Genomic DNA, 21,375 nt, shown 5'->3' with positions numbered 1-21,375 from the left:
AACTCGGGAAGGACCCCACGATGTGTGCATCCTACCGCCCTATTGCTCTTTTGAACAAGGATCTTAAAATCTATACCAAACTCCTCGCCAAACGCACCGATCCTTATATGCCGGGGCTCGTGGATCCCGACCAGACTGGATTCATCCGTGACCGACAGGGAGCGGATAATGTCCGTAGGCTTGCACACCTCGTGGGGAAGGTTCACCACTAGAAAATCCCAGCCTGCCTTCTATCACTGGACGCTGAGAAGGCGTTTGACCGGGTGGACTGGACCTTCCTTAGGGCGATACTCATCAAATTTGGTCTGGGCCCGCAGATGATTACAAGGATAATGGCCCCATATATATGGCCGCAGGCCAGGATTCGGGTCAATGGCCGCCTGACACCACTGCTAGCTATTCACAGGGGCACGAGGCAGGGGTGCCCCCTCTCACCCCTGTTGTTCGCTCTTGCAGTAGAACCCCTTGCGGAGATGATACGCCGAGAACCGGGCATTCACAGGGTCGTGCCTGGTGGGCAGGACAACAAGGTGGCATTATTTGCGGATGACTTGATCCTTACCCTTACGCGCCCGCAGGAGTCTCTTCCGGCCCTACATAGGGTGCTCTGCCTTTATGAAGAGGCCTCCGGCCTTAAGATCAACCATGACAAGTCTTGGGCCCTCAACCTCACCATCCCGGCAGAGGAGTTGCCCACTTTGAGAAAGGCCGCGCCCTACCAGTGGGCCGAACGCCATATTCGATATCTGGGCCTCCTTTTGACCCCCTCTCTGGATGCATGGTCATCGGTAAACTGGCGGGAATGCCGAAAAGCGGTCCTAGAAGACCTGCACAGGCAGATGGAAGCCTCTGATGCTGTCGTGGTTGGGTAGGCTCAATGCTGTTAAGATGTCGATCCTTCCCAGAATCCTATATGTGTTTCAATGTCTCCCCACCCCGATCCCGCTTCACTGCATACGGAGTCTACAACGCAAGCTCACGTCCTTCATATGGGGAGGAAAACGGTCCCGCTTTTCGCAGAAGATCCTCATGGCGCCACGGGACAGGGGGGCTTAGCTTGCCCCGACCTAGTGCACTACTACTGGGCCTCCCATCTCCGCTTTGTGGTGGAGTGGGAAGTGCGAGGGAGTGAGAAAGGATGGTTTCATATGGACCGGGCAGTAACGGGGCGCACCATTTGGGACCTGCCGTGGCTCCATCGGACAGCCCGCTCTAAAAGCGCTTATATGGCAGAGCCCACGAAGACGGTCCTAGACATTTGGGATAGTATCGCCTTATCCAGGGGGCTTACCACGTTCCCGTCCCCGCATACTCCCATCGCGGGGAATCCGCACTTTCCGCCGGCCTATCAGTCCAGAGCATTGGATAAATGGACACAAGGGTACTGTAGAGTGATCTGCGACCTCTATGAAGGGGGCGCACTCAAAACCTTTGACCACTGTCGGGAAGAATACCGAGTGCCGCCGGAGGCAAAGCTGCAGTATGCTCAACTGCGCCATTGGGTCTCTGACGGGGAAATGAACCAGGCAGCCACACGAGATTTTACCCCTTTTGAAAAGCTGGCGCGCTCCCTTGGGGGATTAAAAAGGCTGGTCTCCCAGATCTACCACATCCTGCAACACCCGCCGACTGTCCCCACCCACCCGTATCAGCGTCAGTGGCAATTAGCGGTTGGCGCAGACATTCCATCTTCGCAGTGGGACAGACTGTGGAGAGATATCCCCAAGGTATACCGGAGCATCCCGCAGAGGGAAAATGCATACAAACTTCTGACTCAGTGGTACTACACGCCCTTGCGGCTGCACAAGATGTTCCCCGCGGATTCCCCGCTGTGCTGGAGGTGTTGGTCGGCATCTGGAGATTTTGTCCACATATGGTGGGCGTCCCCTATCCTAACTGTCTTTTGGAAGGAGGTTCTCAGCCACATTAGGGGGGTGTTGGGGTTTTCCCTGCCTGAAGCCGTGCGCACTATTCTACTTGGTATTAAACCCTCTACTCTCAAGGCACTCGCCCGCAGAGATTGGATTTTGACGCTCCAAATGCTAGGGGCGGCCAAACAGCTTATAGCCCTATACTGGAAAAGATCTGAAGCTCCACCCATAGCAGCCTGGTTTATACGACTTTGGCAAGTTCTAGCGATGGAACTCCTCACTGCGTGACTGCAAGCACGCGGCACGCGCTTTGGGGCGGTCTGGAAGCCCCTAATTCACTATCTCTGTTCAATAGAACATGCGCGCCACATGCCAACCAAGCTTAGAGCCCTGCGCCTTTTCGATGACGCTGTTGCCCCTGCAGACCCCAGCAGACTACTCCCTTAGACAACCTGTATGCCATGGAAGCTGCCTGGGTTGCCCCCTCCTTGCTGGCCCCCCATGACGCATGTGCACCCTGCCCTCACGAAGATCTTTCTATCTCTCCTTTCTTCTACTCTCCCTCTACTTTCTTCTCTTCTCTACTCCATCTTTGGATTCTTCATGTGTTTGTAGCGCCCCATTGGGCCGTCCATGAGTATTGGACCAGTTCTCAGTTACATCACTCCCAATGGCCTTGCGATCTGGGTTATCTATGCATCACGTTGCTACGACAGCTTGTGTTATTCCACGCGGCCGGCCTCACTGGGGTTGTAGGCAAGGCGCTGTGTTCAGTTGTCTTCTATGTGCAGCATTTATGACTCGAATAAGGCTTTCCTTCGCGGCCGGCCCCGCTTTGGGGTTGTAGGCTTAACGCTGTGTCTGTGAGACCCTATCATGGGTGTTATTCTTTATAATAAAACAGACTTGGAATAAAAATAGCAACATTTATTCATTAAGAGGTTTCATGTGTCAAGAAATTTTGGGTGGTATTGGGGTAAATATTCCCTATATCGTGATTTCTTTCTGGCACTAAAACTCTTCTGTGTACAGGAAGAATCAATGATTACTCTCCCGCCATTAGAATTTAAATCCTTTAAAAAAAATTAAGTGATAAGATCAGCTTTAATAGAGATATTAAGTTCTGTAATACTAAAGAGAGATTAAAGATCATAGCCAGGATGAGCTCCCCGAGAATTTCCCAGAAATATTTATCCTGGAACCTACACCATGGAATTCGACGTTGGCTCACTCTGTCGCATGAATCTTTTACCTGTTAACGATTTAATAGCACACTGGTTCCAGAACATGAAAAATTGAAAATTGTGTAATTTTTGTGAGCTGAGCATTCAGAACCTGGATCATGTCTTGTTTGTTTGTCCAGCATTGGTCTTAAGTCGTCGTTGATGGCTTCGGCCGATGTTTTTACGAAATAGTGTTAAAGATGTAGCTTCAGCCAGCGACTTTCTCTTTTGCCCGAAAAATGAAGTAGTCTGTGTAAAATTATTCAACTTTTTTAAGGAGTTTATGTACATATTTTAATCCTTTATGTATTCTTTTAAATGGGCTGTTACCCGTGTGCCTATCCCCCTATTAACTAGTCTTAATATTCTCTCCTCTTCCTTAATGTATTTTGCACATGTTTTGGCTACTACGTATCTGCTCTTTGCACAACTGGGATATGTTTTGTTTTTCGTCCACTTTCTTGTTGCAAATTTTTAAACTCGATTTTCTATTGAAGCTGGATTTCTGCTTGTATTCTGCACATGAATCTGCTGTCACACAACTGTTTTTTTTTCTTTTTGCACATGTTAGGATATGCTTTGCTACTCCTATTTTCTCGTTGCTAAATTCAAGTTAACTTGCTGCTGAAGCTGGATTTTTCATTGTCATTTGCATGTGAACTGGCTACTATTTAAATGCTCTTTTCACAATTCGGGATATGCTTTGTTTTCACAATCCTCTTGCTGCTAATCCTAAACTTTATTTGCTGAAGCTGCTGTGCGTTGAAAGAGTTGTACTTGTAGTTTCTGCCATTAATGCTTTTTTGCATGTTTTATTATATTGTATGTAATACTTTGTATGTATCTATTAAAGTGGACCTCATTTGAGTTCCAAATCTTTAATAAATATGGAGTTGAAGATTGAATAGTCTTATGTTTCTTTTAGCCTTCTGCACCATATTGTGATTGCCTTATGTGTGACACTGAGTGATAGTTGATGGTGAGTGTACTCAAGCGTTTTTGTTCATTTATTGAGTGTATGCCCCTAGCACCACCCTGTACACACACTGAACATCAGTGCAGCTCAGCTAAGTTGTGTTGATATGCCTTTGATAGGCCAAATGTTCTGACTGTAGTGTGGGATATACCAGCTTCTGCAAATAAATGCAATGCACAAGGCTGTTTTAAAACATGTTCATATTCATTGACACTAATAAGTCATGTGATCTCATGCAGTGACAACGATCGAAACCAGCATTTAATGTTGCCAACTGACACAGTTAATAGGTAATCAATCGGACTGCAAAGTCTGAACTGGCAGAAAGTGTAAATCACGGAAGAAAAGGCCACTTGTCAACTACTGCCTCGCCTGCAAAACACACACACTGCAAAAATATAAATAATATTTCTCATTCAATGCAATTTCCCAACTGCAAGGAGGAATTTCAGATATATTTCATTTACTTAAATTAGACCTGCAAACATCAATGTATTAGATTTATTTTGCCACTCACGCACTACAGTCAGCAAGTGTTAAGCCACGCTATCTACTTGGCCCCAATACTCTTACCAGAAGCTGCAATATTGTTCTGAAACACTCTCAGACCTGGTCGGGTAACAGGGTGCAGCCATCCGCAACACGGCAGGGAATTAGCGATATCTCACTTAGCTGTCTCCATCTTGTTTGTGTGACAAATTACAGGTAATGCTGTAATCTGGGAACTTAAATTGCATTAACCTAATGCAACATGCGTAGTAGTTGCCCGGACTGTGGTAGGTCTCTGAGAAGAGGAAGCGAAACGCCCACTTGCAGCAATTTCATATACATTTGTTACCTGCTCAATGAAGCAGAATAAAAAAAAATGTACTCAAGGTATTTCTACAGTGCTCTCTTACCTGACGTCAAGAAGGCGCTGTACAAGCATACTAGGAAAGAGCAACAGGTTATTTTAACATATAATTAAGTTACGGAAGGGGCAGTGGCTAATGAAAGCACAGCAGCCACTAAAGGAAGATTTTTATTTATTGTGTTTTTATTGATATAGCATGAACGTGTCTGGATGGAGGTCAAAGCGCTTTAAAGAGATGCCATGACAACAGACGCCATTTCGTTTTTCCTGACAATCAGGCCCAGGGAAATCTCCCAGACAGGTAGTGTGATATTCAAGTAGGGAGGGTTTATCAAGGAAAGAGACTAGTGATGAAGACGGCCTGAAAATAAATAACTAAAACAATCACTGTCTGACGTGACTTTGCCTCCAGGTGTGCTGCATGCATTGTGACCACCGGCCCTCCAGTCCCGCTCCCACCTGCGACTCCTAAGCCAATCATCACGTTGCTCCCTTGCTGTTTATGTTAGCGAGCAGCACGTGGATTGGCTTGGTCAGGTGCTGCCAGCAGTCCCTAGGAGCCTTGGGGACTCTGGCAGCAATCCACTGGCCGCTTACGTTGCACAGATAGGCAAGGGTTCAAGTGCACACGTCGGGCTTGTCGGAGCAAGGAACCCGTCCAACCCACCCCCACCCACGTCCAACCCACCCCCACCCACTTTGGCGTGCCCTCAGTCACTGACTCAGTTTGCCTTACAGGAAAGGCAAACTTTGCTCGAGCCATGCAAAAAAGAAAAAAATGTATTCGCCCGGGGGCAACAAAACAAACAGGGTGCCAACTCCCCCAAGCCCTAATGGAGTCACTGCTGCTGGTTTCCTTGTTGCTCCAAGCCCTAATGAAGGCACCGCTGCTGGTTTCCTTGTTGCTCATAAGTTTTCAGATTTATTATTAAATGTAATCGCACCTACAAGGAGGATCAGCAGGATTCAGCCTTGTTCCTTATAACCACATTCATTTTCCTACAGTGTGTTAGTCCACTTCTGCCTAAACCAGTTTTCTAGTTTCATCTAAGTCATTATGGGGGTTATGTGATTTTCCTTACTTCTTACACAAATTAATTTAAGAAACCCAAAAACTGAAAATCCACCAGATAGCAGTGGCTTTCAGACCTCCGAGTAAACAACAACGCAGGTAATCAGTTGAGCTGGGTTTCTCTCAAGGTCCGTGCAGTAACATGAACAATTGTAACATTTTGCTGCTTTTAATGTGTAATGTTCTTGTGATTTGAGACCCAAAACTGCCAATCCGTGAGTTACTTCAAAGAAGGATTTTGTAGAAAGTAAATGTTCATCTTTAAAATCGCCTGACTCCTTATTGCTTGTATGTGAGACTGCGCTTAAATGAAAATAAACCGAATGAAAGAAAGATGGTGTTAGGCACAAGGAGAAGTAGAAAAGTTTCTAGAGTAAGGAGGCTGATAGTGAATCAATTAAGCGGCTGTCAGAAGCCAAGTGGCCAAGAGCTCCTAAATATTTAGGGACAACTTTCTGCCTATATTGCTTCATTATCTGATGCTGAACATGGACAAAGTAAACATGGACAAAGTAAATGGCCTGTGCGAGGGAACCTCCGGTTCACAGACCCACAAGGGGTGTGTCAAAGAATATGGTCACAGAAGCTACTATGAACCACACAGTGCAGAATGTAGGTCTTTGAGGAATCTTATGTCTACACATAGTGAACCAGAACTCCCAGTACCCTTGCTGAGTGTGAGCTTGTTGAGTATGGACCAACATGAAGACACCACGAAACAGCTCTTGTAGGATGCTAAAATACAATAAAGATTTATCCAGAATATTAAAGTTCAAAATAGTAGAACTGCAAACGAAAATACACAGATTGTACCACACAGATAACTGCTATGGTAAAGGGTCGAAATAAAATAGGTGAAACAAATCAGATATCCTCAGTGGAAATTTGTTCCCAAGGGGCAAGTAATTTGCACTTACAATTAATAATATCAAAATCACTCTGTGCTGAGGGCCCCCTAGAACGGGTGACACTAAAATGGCCATGTCCAGTATCTATCTTGATGGTCTTTCCTACAAGAGCCTGTCTGAATAGCAAGAATGCTTGATCGCTTCCATCTCCTAAACAACTGTATTAGACAATGACCTGAATTTAACCATGTCAGTCTTATAGAACCAATAGAATCATTGTTTATGGTTCAAAGGTCAGTCACATTTTAGATTTACTGTTGCTGAGGCAATTGATCACTGGGTCCAAAGGAGGCTAGGTGAACCTACTTAAATCAGACAATAAACACAATAGATGGATCCAGTTAGAGCCTGATTGAGCTTAGGACATCATATTCCTTTTGTCTTATCTGTACTTGAGCCCTCATGGACAGAGTAGATCCCAATTCTACTATTCTCTGACCCAAGGCAGCGCTAAACTAAGGGTGCTGTGCTGCCTTTCATTAAAAGGAGTAACAAAAAACGTACCTTATCTACTAAGATATGGGTCATGTTTTCTATCCCTCAGTCCTGGTGCACTTTTGGTTTGGCAACCATATTAAGCATAGCTTTTGTACTGCAAGGGTAGTGTAACTTCGTGTTACTTTGGGATACTAACCAACGCAAATACAGATTTGCATTGGATATTAAATCCTATCCTAACACACAAAAGTGATGTAAACTCAGTGGAAAGTGCAAGTAAATCTGGGCCTAGATTTCAGAAATTCATCCGCAATAAACAATTGAACAAACTCAAAGGCAAAGATCTTGCAGTATGGAGCGGTACTTCTTACTTTATTCCTCTGTGGTACATGTCCCTGGTATAGCAAAACATAGTTCCACTTTCTATATGGGTAACGTTACCAAAGTTGCCTCTTATCCTTTTGAACACATCCCTAAGGTAACCGCTAGCCATCAGTGGTCAGAACTGCCAAAGTCCTGCTCAGGTAGCAGTGAATCTGAAAGCTGATATGACTTAGAAGGGACAGTTGGGGTGAGTAGAATCCCAAAAAAGGCTGCAGTCCATAAATTATGAATCTTATGGCATAGGGCAACAAGTTGATTTGTAACTGCAAATATAACTGTATCAAATGAAAGACGCCTTAGTAACAATAAGAATTAAAAAGAGGCTTGGTTACAGGTTTCATTCTGAACATGAAAAAAGTGAATGAAAGGCGAGGAAGACTGAACACAAAAGTGTTAGACGTGTCAGCCTTAGGGGGGTCTTCCCCTTCAAACTTTTTGCCGTCCACCTCCATTTTTTGGTGATCTCGTTTTTGCTGGCCTTAAGAAACTGCACACTTTACCACTGCTGACCAGTCCTAAAGTGCATGTGCTCACTCCTCAAAACATGATCACATTGGCTTATCCCCAATTGGCATATTTAATTTACTTACAGGTCCCTAGTAGATTGATATTACATGTACCCACAGCCTCTGTGGGCTAATGACATTTAAGGAGGGCAAGGTCCGGATTTTATCAGGAGCTCTCGGACGAGAGTACTGTGCTGTTGGGGCCCCCTGTAGCTCAGGGGCCCTCCATGCACCACTGGGGCTGTGGGGGCCTGTGTTACGCCACTGCACGGCCTGTAAATTAAATGCTACTAGTGGGCCTGCAGCACTGATCGTATGCTTCACACGATTCTAAGGTTTGCTCCCAGTCTACACCAGAAATACTGTCACACAGGCCCTCGTCACCAGCAGTTGGGCAACAGGAACACTCTTTCGCAATCACTGTATGCCTCCTGAAGAGACTACAGTCAATTCAAAACTCAGTGGCAAGATTCATCCTCAACCTCTACAGATGGACCCACATCACACCCCGCCTTAAAAAGGTACACTGGCTCCCGATCCTGAAGAGATGCCAGTTCAAGATGTTGACTCACACATACAAATCGCTGCACAACATAGTGTCAGCATACATCAACAAGCGTATGACCTGCCACCGACCAATCAGACACCTACGATCTGCCTCCCTCTCCCTTGCAGATGCTCCCCAGATGTGCCAAGGCTACTGCAGAGGACGCTCTTTCTCTAATCTGGCGGTCAAAGCCTGGAACAACCGTACCCTGTACCTCAAGATCACGCCATCCTTCCAGAAATATAGCGAAGGACTCAAGGCCTGGTTGTTTGAATGAACTGAGCACCACACAGCAGCTAGCAACTCCAGCATCTTGAGACCCTCATGGGTGATTAGCAACGCTTTACAAATGATTGATTGCACCACTGACTTAGGTAGCCCTTTAAACATGTCTCAGGCCTGCCACTGCAGTCTGTATGTGCAGTTTTTAAACCTGGAAAAATAAACATTTTGCCAGGACCAAACCTTCCTTTTTAATACATATAAGTCACCCCTAGCGTAGACCCTGGACACCCTAGAGAGCAGGGTGCAGTATACTTAAAATGTTGGGCATGGACCTTTAGGTTTTATATGGCCTGGTAGTAAAAAACTCTTACATTCGTCGTTCACTGCTAAAGGGCCTACATCTCCCATAGGATAACATTGGAGTTAACTTATTACATTTATAAAGCTGTAATTGCCAAATAGGAACAGGTAACTAGTTTATGCGTGGTGTTTTTTGAATTGTAATGAAAAATCCCCTCCAATGGTAAAGTCAGATTTTAAATTGAGATCCTGAAAATGCCACTTTCAGAAAGTCGGCATTTTCCTGCCTTGACCATTTAGTGCATGTAGCCTGTCTATGGATCACATGACTGGGTGTAGCTTACAGTTGAGCTTTGTGTATTCCTCCTAGACAGCCAAACACAGTAGAGACCTTGGGTGTGTCTGGATGAGCCATCACTAGCATGATGGGAGGGTGGAACTGGGCCCAGCCCTACTTACATTTGAATAGGCTGTGTCCTGCCTCATCTCAAAGGGCCGCTTACCCCCTGTAGTTAGTCTGGAGCTAGGACAGGGAAGGCAGGATGCCTGGGGAGAAACTTCAAATGGAAATCTCTAGAAGCATCTCCCACTTCAAAGGCACAACTGGGTATAAATACTGGACCTCAACACCAACTCTTCAGTACATTTCTGGACATGTGGACGCTCTGCCGGGAAGAAGGATTGCTGACCTGCTTAAAGGGCTGCCACTCTCCTGGGCTGCTGTTTTGAAGAACTGCTGCCCTGGTGTGCTGACCTGCTGCCCTCTTGCATGGGTGAGAAGGACTGGACCTGCATCTTTTGAACCCAGGACCCCAAAGTGACTCCAAGGGTTAGTTGGCTGACCTCTAGACTTGAGTTTCAGGGACAGAAGCCTCCAACCACCTTGACCCAGCACTTGGACTCTGTGAGTCTACTCTGCCGTGTGGTGCCACCACAGTCCTGGACCCTTGGTAGCGGGCCTAAGGTGCTCTGTCAGATCTGTCGATCCAGCAGAACTGACGCATCTCCTCTCCTGCGTGACATAACCCTTAGCAGGAGCTGCGCATTCTTGGGGTGTGATGGTTCAACACTGTGAGAAGTTGGCCTGGTATATGATGCTCACTAGTTCTAGTGATCACTTTGTACCATGCCAAGCAACTCTTATGGTGGAGGTTGTAAAGTCAACCTTATAGACAAGCTATCCTAGGGGTAGCATGGACTAAGCAGTCTTAGGCTAAACTCTGTAAAGGCATGTGAAGCAAGCTGTTTTACCATACACAATCCCCTTGAATACCAAATGAAAGGACACCACACAGATATGTATTGAAAATATATATATATTTATTTCTACAAATATCCCCTATACTCTTTATGAGCACAGAAGCAAATGCGTTAAAACAAAACACAGTTTAAATATACAAAAGTTGCACAAATATGGATGAGCCCTAGGGGCCACCTAAACCATATACTAAAATAGTGGTATAAGAACCACTATGGGGAAAGTGAAAAGGCCTAGGGCCTGGGGAATCGCTGGAGCTGTTCTAGACTAGCAGTGATGAAGTCGGGAAAGGCCCGCGGGACTCGGGTGCAGTGCTCAAAGTGCACGCATGCACCAATGTTAAGTCAATGGTGCGTAAAAGTTACAAAGTTAGTGTTTAAGGAACCTTCCGATGGACCTACAAGGATAAAACTTTAGACACAGGCACTAGAGGTGTACACCAGTGTGGGAACACCGGCGTTGCTGAGTTACCTCACCCACAGGAAGCGGGTGCACGGGTGCGAAGTAGTGTCGGGTTTCGTCACGCAGGTCGATGGTGCTTGGAGCTGAAGATGCTGCAGGCGGGTCGTCGAGAAGAGTTCCGGTGGATCCAAGGGTGGATCTGAAGAGGTGAAGACCTGAAAGCAGAGGGGACAATGTTCAAAGTCACTAGCCAGTGACTACCGTGGAACCAGGATGGAACCAGGCGATGTTGGGTGCAAACAGGTGATGAAGTGAAGATTGTCTCTGCAGCCACGTGGACACGAAGAGGTCAAGGACGTCCAGGAGTTGATCACGAGCTGTCCCACGTAGGCTCTCGCTGATGGCGGTGTTGGCAACTTGATTGGAGCAAACAGGCCTTGGCTAAAGCAAGCCACACAGGAATCGATGCAAGCTTCTCACTCGGACCAGCAAGGTCAGAGTGGGTGCTCCTTTTCAGGGAAGCAAGCGCCAGTCTGGAGCAACCAGACCAGTGGTGCAAATTGTAGTTTTCGTCGCCAAGATGGCCACTAGCCGCGTGGCAAGTGACCGGGATGGCGCGTCGAGTGGCAAAGTGCAAAAGGGCCCCACGCAGATCGTGGAGATGCTGGGGGGCTGATCTTCAGTGCAAATACTGCTCGGTGTTGGGGCTTCTCAAACCCCAAAGCACAGCGTCGAGGGTGCCTCGGGTGCTGCGCAGTCAGCTCTTCGGGGGTCTTCCAAGATGTCCGGTCCCACGTCTCTCGGTGCCTCCACGGGTCTCTTCTTTTCAGGGACTGTGGATCGGGCTCTGAGATGTCTGGGAGTCTGGGTCTTGTCAGGCTCTGGGCTCGGGCTCCAGCGGGAGGTGGCGGCAAAGCAGACGTCGAGTTGCTGGTTGGTGTCTGTATTCACAGGGTGGTCACTCCTTGGCCACAAGGGAGATTCTCTTCAGTCTTCTGTGCAGCAGAATGTCGAAGTCCAAGTTTCTTCTGTATTTCAAGTCGAGTTCAGGATGATCTGAAGTCTCAGGACACAGCTCCTACTCTTATTCCAAATCTGGGGGCCGGATCACCTACTAGGTCCCTCCTCTGGTTGGGACCAGGAAGGGGGGTGGCTACACCCCCTTTCCTTTGTCCAGCTTCGCGCCAAGACTGGGGCTGGAAAGCCCCAGCACCGGTTTGAACTGGCCTATGCACAGGGACACCTTGTGTGCCCCAGGCATGTCTGATTCTATTCAGCCCTGTCCTACCCAATACACAAAATCCTGTCTGGGGTGGTGCTAGCACCTCCCAAGGCAGGAAACCCTTTGTCCAAGCTGCCCTCGCTGGAAGGACTCCCAGCAGCAGGAGGTCAGACTTGTGTCTGTGGTGGCAGCATCCATTTTGTGATGCTGAGACTCTGTTTAACTTTAACCGGGGTTCAGGTTAGGTACATGTCGTATCCCTCTAGAAGGGTGGAATGCTACCCCCGTCGCCAGAACTGGCGAGGAGGTAGTATTCCAATTCGTATGACACCTTACTCGACATGTTTTGATAAAGCCAAACCAAAGATAGCATTTAACCGCGAGGTTCATAATGCACTTAAGAGTATATGGTATGGCAGTATCATGAAACAGCTAAAGGACATGGTTCCGAAAGCTGCAGACAGGCTCAGCTCATGCCAGAGCACCATCTCACATATTTCCAAGCACTCTGCCTCCAGGATTGATGAGGCCTTCCATAGGAGTGGCTGATAGGAACATATGTGTCCATTTTGGGTTAGGTATAGGCATACTACACCGAAGTAAGGGGTGGTTACACCGACTTACCCCAGCTGAGTGATCAGCCAGTTGTGTCAAATATGGAGGCCAGGTCAGGGGTGGCACAATACGTGCTGCAGCCCCTGGTAGGCCTTGGAAGCACCTATGCCCTGGGTACCTGGGGTACACTGTTACAGGGGCCAATAAGGTGAACCAGTTCCAATTGTGTATATACCTAAGGTACATGGAGTCCATTTTAAGGAGAGAGCAATTAGCCTGGGGCCCTGAATAGCAGGATCCCAGGCCAACTAAAGTCAAAAACCAGCTAAACACTAGGCACAAAGTTTGGGGGTAACCATAGTCAGATATCCACCTTCCTACAAACACCTCTTCAAACACTCGCATCACATCGTAGCTCGATGCCCATCTGAACTGCCTCAAAACAATGTATCCTTGGTACAGGCCCTCACACTCCTCATCGACTACAGCCTAAACAACACTGCCAGACTCCGCAAAGCAGCTTTGTATCTGCTCAGAACAGATGCATTAACCCGACTGCATCACACTTCCTCAACACTGGACTTCCAATCGCAAACCCTCATCAACGGGATAATCGATTATGACGCACAGCCTCGCACTGCAGCCTCGCGGCATCTCAGAACTGACACATTACTTTGGCTGTGCAGCGGAACTTCAACATGGATCCTTGCAATGTTCATTAAACCAGGGTTTAAGGTACTTTGTTCAGTGGGTTTAACTGGATCCCTGTAGTCAACCTGAACGTAGGACGTTGTCCTGGTCCGGCATGAACAGATATCCACAGTTGGCACTTTCTGCTGTTTGGCGATATCTTTCCTAAAACCTTTCAAATTGAATATCTCCAGTTCAACTAATTGGATTTTTGTCATTTTGCTCTAGTTTTATTTATTAAAAATTGCTCTATTTTCTAAACCTGTGTGGGATTCTTTTGCACTGTGTTTTCACTGTGTTACGGTTTGTAGTGTTGCAAAAATACTTTACACATTGCCTTTAAGTTAAGCTTGACTGCTCTGTGCCAAAAGACCCAAAGTCTGAGCATAGGTTTGCTTGTGACTCCATCCTGAGAAGAATTGTGGTTACTGTTTGAGAAGGGGTTTACCCCCACTCAACCAGCAACCACATTTCTTACAAAAAGGATGTGTTGTGAGGAATTGATGGGAGGGAGAAAGGCTAATGTATAATCCATTTTTGGTACATTTTCTTATACTGATGAATTGCAATTTCCAGTAGCCCAAGAGGGAGTGCAAGGATTACAATAACTGTTAGAGGAAAAGTGTTAAAATCATCAATATCTATTGCACAGTGTTTTTCTAAGGTTTCTTTGCCACACTTGTACTTAAATATTGTGTAAGCCCCTCTGTATTAAAGCATGATCAATGGAAAGATGGAAATGTCCTCGCTGACTATCTTTTTCAAATAGATTGCTCTTCTTTTGCTCGAGTCACTGCTGACTTTTTAATACTCTATTCTGGAATTAACAATCTATGCCTTTCTATTTTGTTTCCACAGGGTGGAGCTTTCTATTTTATGGAACACGTGGCCGCAGATCATTCCACTTGGACCTACTTTTTTCAGAAAATTTACCACCCCACTTGGAAATGCCTCCTTGATGGATGTCATCTCTGCAGGCATATCTGGAAAGATCTTGAAAATGCCAAATTCTCAGATCTGAAGCTACAGCACATCTGGGCTCCCTTTAACTGGCGACCTTTCCGACCTCACATTGTCGGATATGCTGTTAAATAATCAACCAACCATACGAAATCAGATTGGCTTAGCTCACTCAGTAGGTGGTATGAGATAAGTGCAGCTCTCAGTGTTCTTTTTTTAAAAGTTGATGATAGCCTGATGTATTTTGCTAAACAATGTTATCTGATTACTGCAAGAGAGAACACAAATAAAATATTTTAAACAGTAATAAACATAGAATTTGTAGCCTTCTATTTCAACCACATTAGACCATAGTCTTATTTAATGTGGGATCCAAAGAGCTAAAACGATGCGATGACGTGGTAAAATGAACACCATGTACATAGCATGCCAATTCATCGAGAAAAATGAAAACCATTTGACTAAAATTTGATGTTAAAAGAAAACAAACGTACCTCAGAGAATCCTGGTTACTGAAGACATCTTTAATATTAACATAGAAAAAAGAGACAAGGGTGAAGAAAGGAGATTGGGAAGGGTGAGAGGTTGGTTGTGTCCCCCATGAAAAAAAGAAGAAAGGATGTGAGGAGATTACTCCTCAGAAGAGCAAATGAAAAAAAGTGAGAAGCAACCCTGTGCTGGTGCGTCGGAGGACACGGGATAAATGGAAAAGGGATCCATGTTAACCTTTGAGGTAAATCAACGGAGAAAAACAATTTTCAAGGTCAATTATATTTACTGTTTAAATAAAAAATAAGAGAAAATACATTTTAAAATAAAGGTATTCTATGAAATGATTTCTATGAAATGTAAATGAGGTTCAACTTGAAATTTCGATTAAAAAGTGCAGGTGAATGGTTTCTCAGAATTAATACTCTATGATTTAGACTTCTTTTTTTTGTGTTCAAATCATTTTTATTGGAAAAAAGAAATGAGAACGGCAATACAGCATCATTATTCATATGAGCATAGTGGTACAGTGCCGAGGTAAAGATGGGTCAATATATAGGAAATGATACATGAAATAAAAAGAGAAATTAAACAATACAATAAACATCGTTCAGGATCCATAAAGAGGTGATCGCCAGTAACCAAACAATAATAAATTATCATTATTCTTCATCTTGCAGTTCCGTAGAGCATTTCAACCAGAAACAGCCCATGTAAGACCATATAATACCTTGTCAGTCCTGTACAGTAATTCTACAGTTATTTGCACATTCATTAAGCGTTGAATTTAGGCACAGAAAAATCTCATGGTGGATCAAAGGTAAAGGAGGCCTCATCTAAGGATGACCATAGTTTTTTGTTGGTGACCTGCCACGGTGACGAATGTAAAGCGGGATTGTCAGTGCCCCTAATGCAGGACAACCATTCTCTCCAAGCATTAAAGGAAACCTCAGCCGCTGTCTTCCAGTTGCATAATACAACCTTACATGCCAGTGTTAGTAAAAGGTCCAGAAGCTGGCGGTCATGGTCTCCCCCCACTATTGGGTCTATGGCTCCCAGGATAACATAAATGAATTCTCTTTTGGGTTGTATGGCAAAAATGTGTTCGATATAATCAAAAACTTTCCCCCAGTATGTGTGAAGCATGGGACAGTTGAATAACATGTGTGGCAGGTCTCCAGTGCCTATTGAGCAGTTCCAGCATGTTGGTGTGTCTCGTAGGCCAGCCTTAAATAGTCTCTGCGGGGTCCAAAATGTTCTGTTAAGTATCATATACTTAGTCTGTGAGAGTATCGGTGACACCTTATGTGTAAGTGCCGATGCGTGTATCCTGATCCAGTCTATATCTATACCGGTGTTATTCGGTTCCGTCTCCCACTTGATTTCGTTACGTCTCATTGCTTTGTTGGGCGTTGGAGCAAGCAGTTTATAAACTTTTGAGACGAAATGCCCCGAGGCTTGGAAGTGCGGTAGCATAGATTGTAGCCAGGGTGTAGCTAATCTAAATGTGCGTGTGGATAGAGCTGATTTGAGTTTCAGAAAGGCATAGAAGTCAATCGGTAGTAGGGAGTGTCTAGTCTGTAAAGTTGAGAAGGGTAATGGCATGTTATTTTCACTTAGATCTGACACCACATTGATACCTTTGTCTGACAAATGGTCCCATATGGGAGGTGAACCGCTAATTCTGATCAATGGATTGCGCCATAAGGACGCAGAAGCAGATTTGTGAATCTGCAGGCCAGTCTTATGAATTTGATCTAAACGTAAAAGTGCTCTCTTGGTATTAAGCATAATGTATTTAGAGTGCGGAAGGTGTGAAAGGTCCATTATGAGTGCAGCAGAAAGCGGGGCCTTGCCCATAATGGATCTCTCAATATCAATCCACAGGGGCGTATAGCTCGGGTCTTCGGCAAACCAGGAAGCTCCTTGCTTGCAAAGAAAGGCGGTCTGGTAATTTTTAAAGTTAGGCAAACCTATACCTCCTTTAAGCTTGGGTAGTTGTAATTTTTTCATCGCAATTCTGGGGTTTTTCCCTTTCCACAGGAAGTCCGTAAGAGATTTATCTAATTTATGTAAAAAATCCTCCGTGAAGGTCATGGGTAGCATACTCGCCATATAGTTTACTAAGGGACTGATCATCATCTTTAACGTCTCTGCTCTACCCCACCATGAGAGGAACTTCGGCGACCATCCATCTAGCAGTTTTTGTATTTTTTTATAGAGTATATCCTCATTGATTTTTAGGGTAGTGATCAGGTCTTTCTCGAATTCCAAACCTAAATACATAAAGCTCTTTGGCTGCCACGTAAGCCCGGAGTCACCCAGAATATTTTTGTCACACAGGTTATTTAATAATTTCACTTCTGTCTTATCCTTATTCAGGGAGTATCCGGAGACACACGAGAATTCCTCAATCGTGGTTAGTAATGCAGGAATAGCTTTATCAGCTTTTTCACTCAATACCAGCACATCATCGGCATAGGCCGTCAGTTTAATTGTGCATCCTGCGAATCGAATACCAGGAATATCAGGGTTTTCCCTTATGTAATACAGGAAGGGTTCAATTGCCAGTAGGAACAAGGATGGGGACAGGGGGCAACCCTGTCTTGTGCCTTGTTCTAGGTTAAAGGGGGAGGAAAAGGCACCACCAGCTCTCACTCTAGCGGAGGGACAGGCATACATAGACATGACTAATTTAGTGAATAGAGGACCCAGGTCAAATTTGTGAAGCACCGCATTCAAATACATCCAGTCCACCTTGTCAAACGCTTTTTCTGCGTCTAATGTTACCGCTACAGTAGGTGTGGATAGAAGCTTTGCCTTCTCAATAACGTGAGCCAGAATTCTAGTATTATCGCTTGACAGCCTATTTTTCAGGAATCCCGCCTGTGATGGATGTATTAAGGACGGTAAAACCTTCTGGATGCGTTTTGCAAGGATCGAGGCCAAGAGCTTGCAGTCTAAGTTTATCAACGAGATAGGCCTGTAGTTTTTCGGCTGTTTAGAATCTTTGCCTTCTTTAGGTATCACTGCAATTACGGCTTCAGCCATTGTTCCTTTGACCTCTCCTGTGATATCAATTTCTTGGAACACTTCCAAGAGTGGAGTAGCTAGAGCGTGGGCGAAGGTCTTATAAAATGGTGCCGTGTAGCCATCCGGGCCAGGGGCTTTCCCTTTTTTGAGGGATTTGATCGCGGCAACGATCTCTGGCTCAGAAATCGGTACATTCAGAGATTCCCTTTCTGCGGCTGTGAGTGTTGGGAGTGCACAATTTGAAAGATATCTCTCCATTTTCCCCTGTCTATATTCTCATTCCTAGCATATAGTGTCTTATAGAATTCTCTGAAAATGTTCGCAATTTTATTGGGGTCAGAGTTAGGAGCGCCACTATTGTCTAACAGAGAGGTTATAGCGTTTTTTTGAATTTTAAATTTGAGATATGCCACCAGGCCTTTTCCTGCCTTATTAGAATCGCAGATTTTAAAACGCTTCCTCTTATCAAGCCAGATTCCCGCCTTCTCACTAATAAGTTTATTATATGTGTATTTCTTATTGGACAATTCAATTAGATCTTCAGGGTTTCTGTTATTCAGGTATTTGCGTTGGAGTGTAGAGATGTCTTCCTCCAATTCCAACAAGACCGCGAGTCGGTTCTTGTTAATTGCAGAGGATAGTTTTATGATAAGACCTCTAATGAGCGCCTCTCATCTCATGGTGTCCGAGGTGTCCCCTTTTTTGTTTGTCAGTAAGAAATCTGAGATGGCGTGGTCAATGGTATCTTTGTGTTTTGTGTCATTAAGAATAGCATCATTAAATCTCCACATAGATTGACGAGTGGTTGGTGTGACATTAGAAAGTGTAAGAGAGACGCAAGAGTGATCAGAGACCAATCTCGGGGCAATATCCGAGTCTTCAACTCTGGTCAACGCATTTTTTGAAATGAGTATGTAGTCAATTCTCGAGAACGAGTCATGTGGTGGGGAGTAAAAAGAGTAATCTCTTCCATCAGGATGAAGTAGACGCCACGTGTACACCAAATGGAACCTATTGCATAACTTCATGAACGCTTTGTGAGCTCTACCTGGGCGAAATGCGCATTTGGAATCTCTGTCTAATACCGGATCATACGGAAGATTGAAATCACCCGCCAGAATATGAACTGCCGTGTCTGGGATAGAGTCGATCTGTCTCGTGAGGCCTAGCCAGAAGGACGGGTCATGGGCATTAGGGGCATATATTGACGTGATAAAAAATTCCGTATTGTCTTTAAGTAGTTTCGCCGATACCCATCTACCTTTCGTATCCATGGTGGGGGAGAGTATCTCCACACCCGCAGTCTTTGCTACAAGCATTACCATCCCATTCTTTTTAGAGATTGCCTCAGAGCTATGATTTAGACTTCTAATAAAATAACAGACAACCCTCTTGTAAATGTGCCATAACTATCAGCAGCTGCCCGTGCAGGTAAGAGCGGTGGAGCCGGGTGGGGAGTATTTTGACAGACGACAAGGGAAAATTAAATAAATAATTAATTTTCCCTTGTCGTCATCTGTCGCAATCACCCCCAACACCCATGGAGAAGCAATCCTGCCTCAGATACCCTGTCTTCCCAACTCAGCATTAACGGCTTAACTCCAAGTTTGTCAGCTTAAAGGTGCGATTTATGACACCTGATAACTAATGACACTGTAGGGTATGGTATTTATCTAGTGCAATATACAGTGCCTATGAAGAATTTTTGTGGTCTAACGTGGATTTTGGCAGTTAATCCGCCATAATCCACATGGTACGTACAGCAAATACCGTACGCTCTTCATTCTGTTAAATTTGGCAGCATTGAATTTAGGAGATTTTTTTAATAAACATATTTTATTACATTTTTGCAGATGAAGAATGAAAACATAGTCACACAATAGGCCCGTATAGGATAATTATATTGTAGTTGCCAAGGCCCATGACAGTTATGTGTTACATTGGGGCAAAACAGAACACTAGAATCATCAGCACTTTTCGATTCAATCAAGACCATCTTCTCCTTGGCCCAACCATTTCCCCCACACTGAACCATGTTTGAGGGGGCATCCTCTGGCCTCATAGACCGGTCTCTCCTGCTTGGCACACCAGTCCGCCCCAGACGCCAAAGTGACAGGGTGGGAAAGGGATTTCCAGCACACAGCAATGTCATGCTTGGTGCCCATTAGGGCCATCCCCAAGAAGGAGCGATCAGCTACCGTGCTTCCAGAGTCCTTCAGGACACCCAGCAAAATCACTAGAGGGGTGAGAAGAACCTCCCATCCAAGCACCTCAGTGAATTCCTCTACCACTGCAGCCCAGACATTTTGAATCACAGGAGACAACAGTGGCGGCTCCTCCATTGGGGCGTCACCTCACTTCTATCTCACAGTGCGAGAAGCAGAAACATAAAATGGTAAAACTACCATTTATGTTTCTGCTTCTCGTACTGCGAGAAAGCAGAAGTGCCTGGTTGTGGGCGGGCGGGTGGGCGGTCCTGCTTGAGGGCAGGGGGAGTGGCTTTCCCACTATTGTGGGCCTTGACTGCTTTGGTCGGCCTGGGGCTGACCAAAGCAGTCATGTGCCCTCTCCCTTTTTTCTATTTACACTGCATTACATAAAGAAAAGGGCCTCCTATTAGGCTCCCAGCTGGGGCGCTGTGCGCCTGCACCGCACCAATCATAACACTGGCATTGCTGGGTTGTGATTGGCGGAGGGGAGGGAGGCATCCTGTGGGTGGCTGCTTCCTGTTGACGACTCAGAGAGCAGCAGAAGAAGCGCAAATCGGGACCCGGCTAGGAGTTTATGTGGCGCAGGACGGTGAGTTTTATTTTAATTTAATTCCCATGTTTCCTAAATATGTTTACTTATTTTGGAAACGGGGTACCCAGTCCCGGCCTGCAAAAGTCGCACCCAGCACATGTGCACAAAATTTTGTGTGGCCCCTCAGTAGTGCAGCCCCAAGAGTTATTTTGTTACGAGTTAATTTTGTCACTATTTTCCAGACCGACGTTTGACGTTTTTATCGGTATACACCAGCGGTAAGCGGATTACACTTTTCTGAAGAAAATGCGTAATTATGTAAACTGCTAGCTAAAATGTCTTCTACGCATGTACTATATGAATGTTACGTGTGTTCGTGTAGGATGTTGGGAACGTGATAAAAGGCCTTCTTTCCGTTCAGTACGATGAAGGCAGACTGCACTGCCTGCTAACAGGACACAGCATTGTGGATTCAGAGTGGCCCCTTGGTGTTTCTGTGATAAGGCTCCCAGCGCTGGCTTATCCAGTATTATATGTCCCCTGGGAGCCCCAGGTCCGTTCATTATCTTCCCCATTCATAAATATGAGCTACCTCGTAAAGCTGACATATTCAGAGCATCACGGGCTCCCAGGTCCTTAATCCCGGCATGAAATGTTCCCCTCGAGGGTGTGCAGATCAGGCTAGCGGGGGTGTTATTCAGCCTGCCAGTCTTTAGGTGCC

At 45.4% G+C, this 21,375-nt stretch overlaps 1 protein-coding gene across 1 annotated transcript in view; it reads left to right on the top strand.

The window, feature by feature from the left end:
- Positions 1 to 14,951, top strand: part of LOC144830677 (thiol S-methyltransferase TMT1A-like) — a 285,581-nt gene extending 270,630 nt beyond the window's left edge. The window contains exon 2 of the mRNA XM_078688930.1: positions 14,289 to 14,951. Coding sequence (XP_078545056.1) covers positions 14,289 to 14,525 — 237 coding nt within the window. The 3' untranslated portion in view covers positions 14,526 to 14,951. The remainder of the gene's footprint in view (positions 1 to 14,288) is intronic.
- Positions 14,952 to 21,375: the final 6,424 nt, after the last annotated feature.

The sequence above is a fragment of the Lissotriton helveticus genome, chromosome 1_1 (assembly GCF_964261635.1).
Source record: "Lissotriton helveticus chromosome 1_1, aLisHel1.1, whole genome shotgun sequence".
Taxonomy (NCBI): Eukaryota; Metazoa; Chordata; class Amphibia; order Caudata; family Salamandridae; genus Lissotriton; species Lissotriton helveticus.
This window is presented reverse-complemented; position numbering and strand designations above follow the sequence as displayed.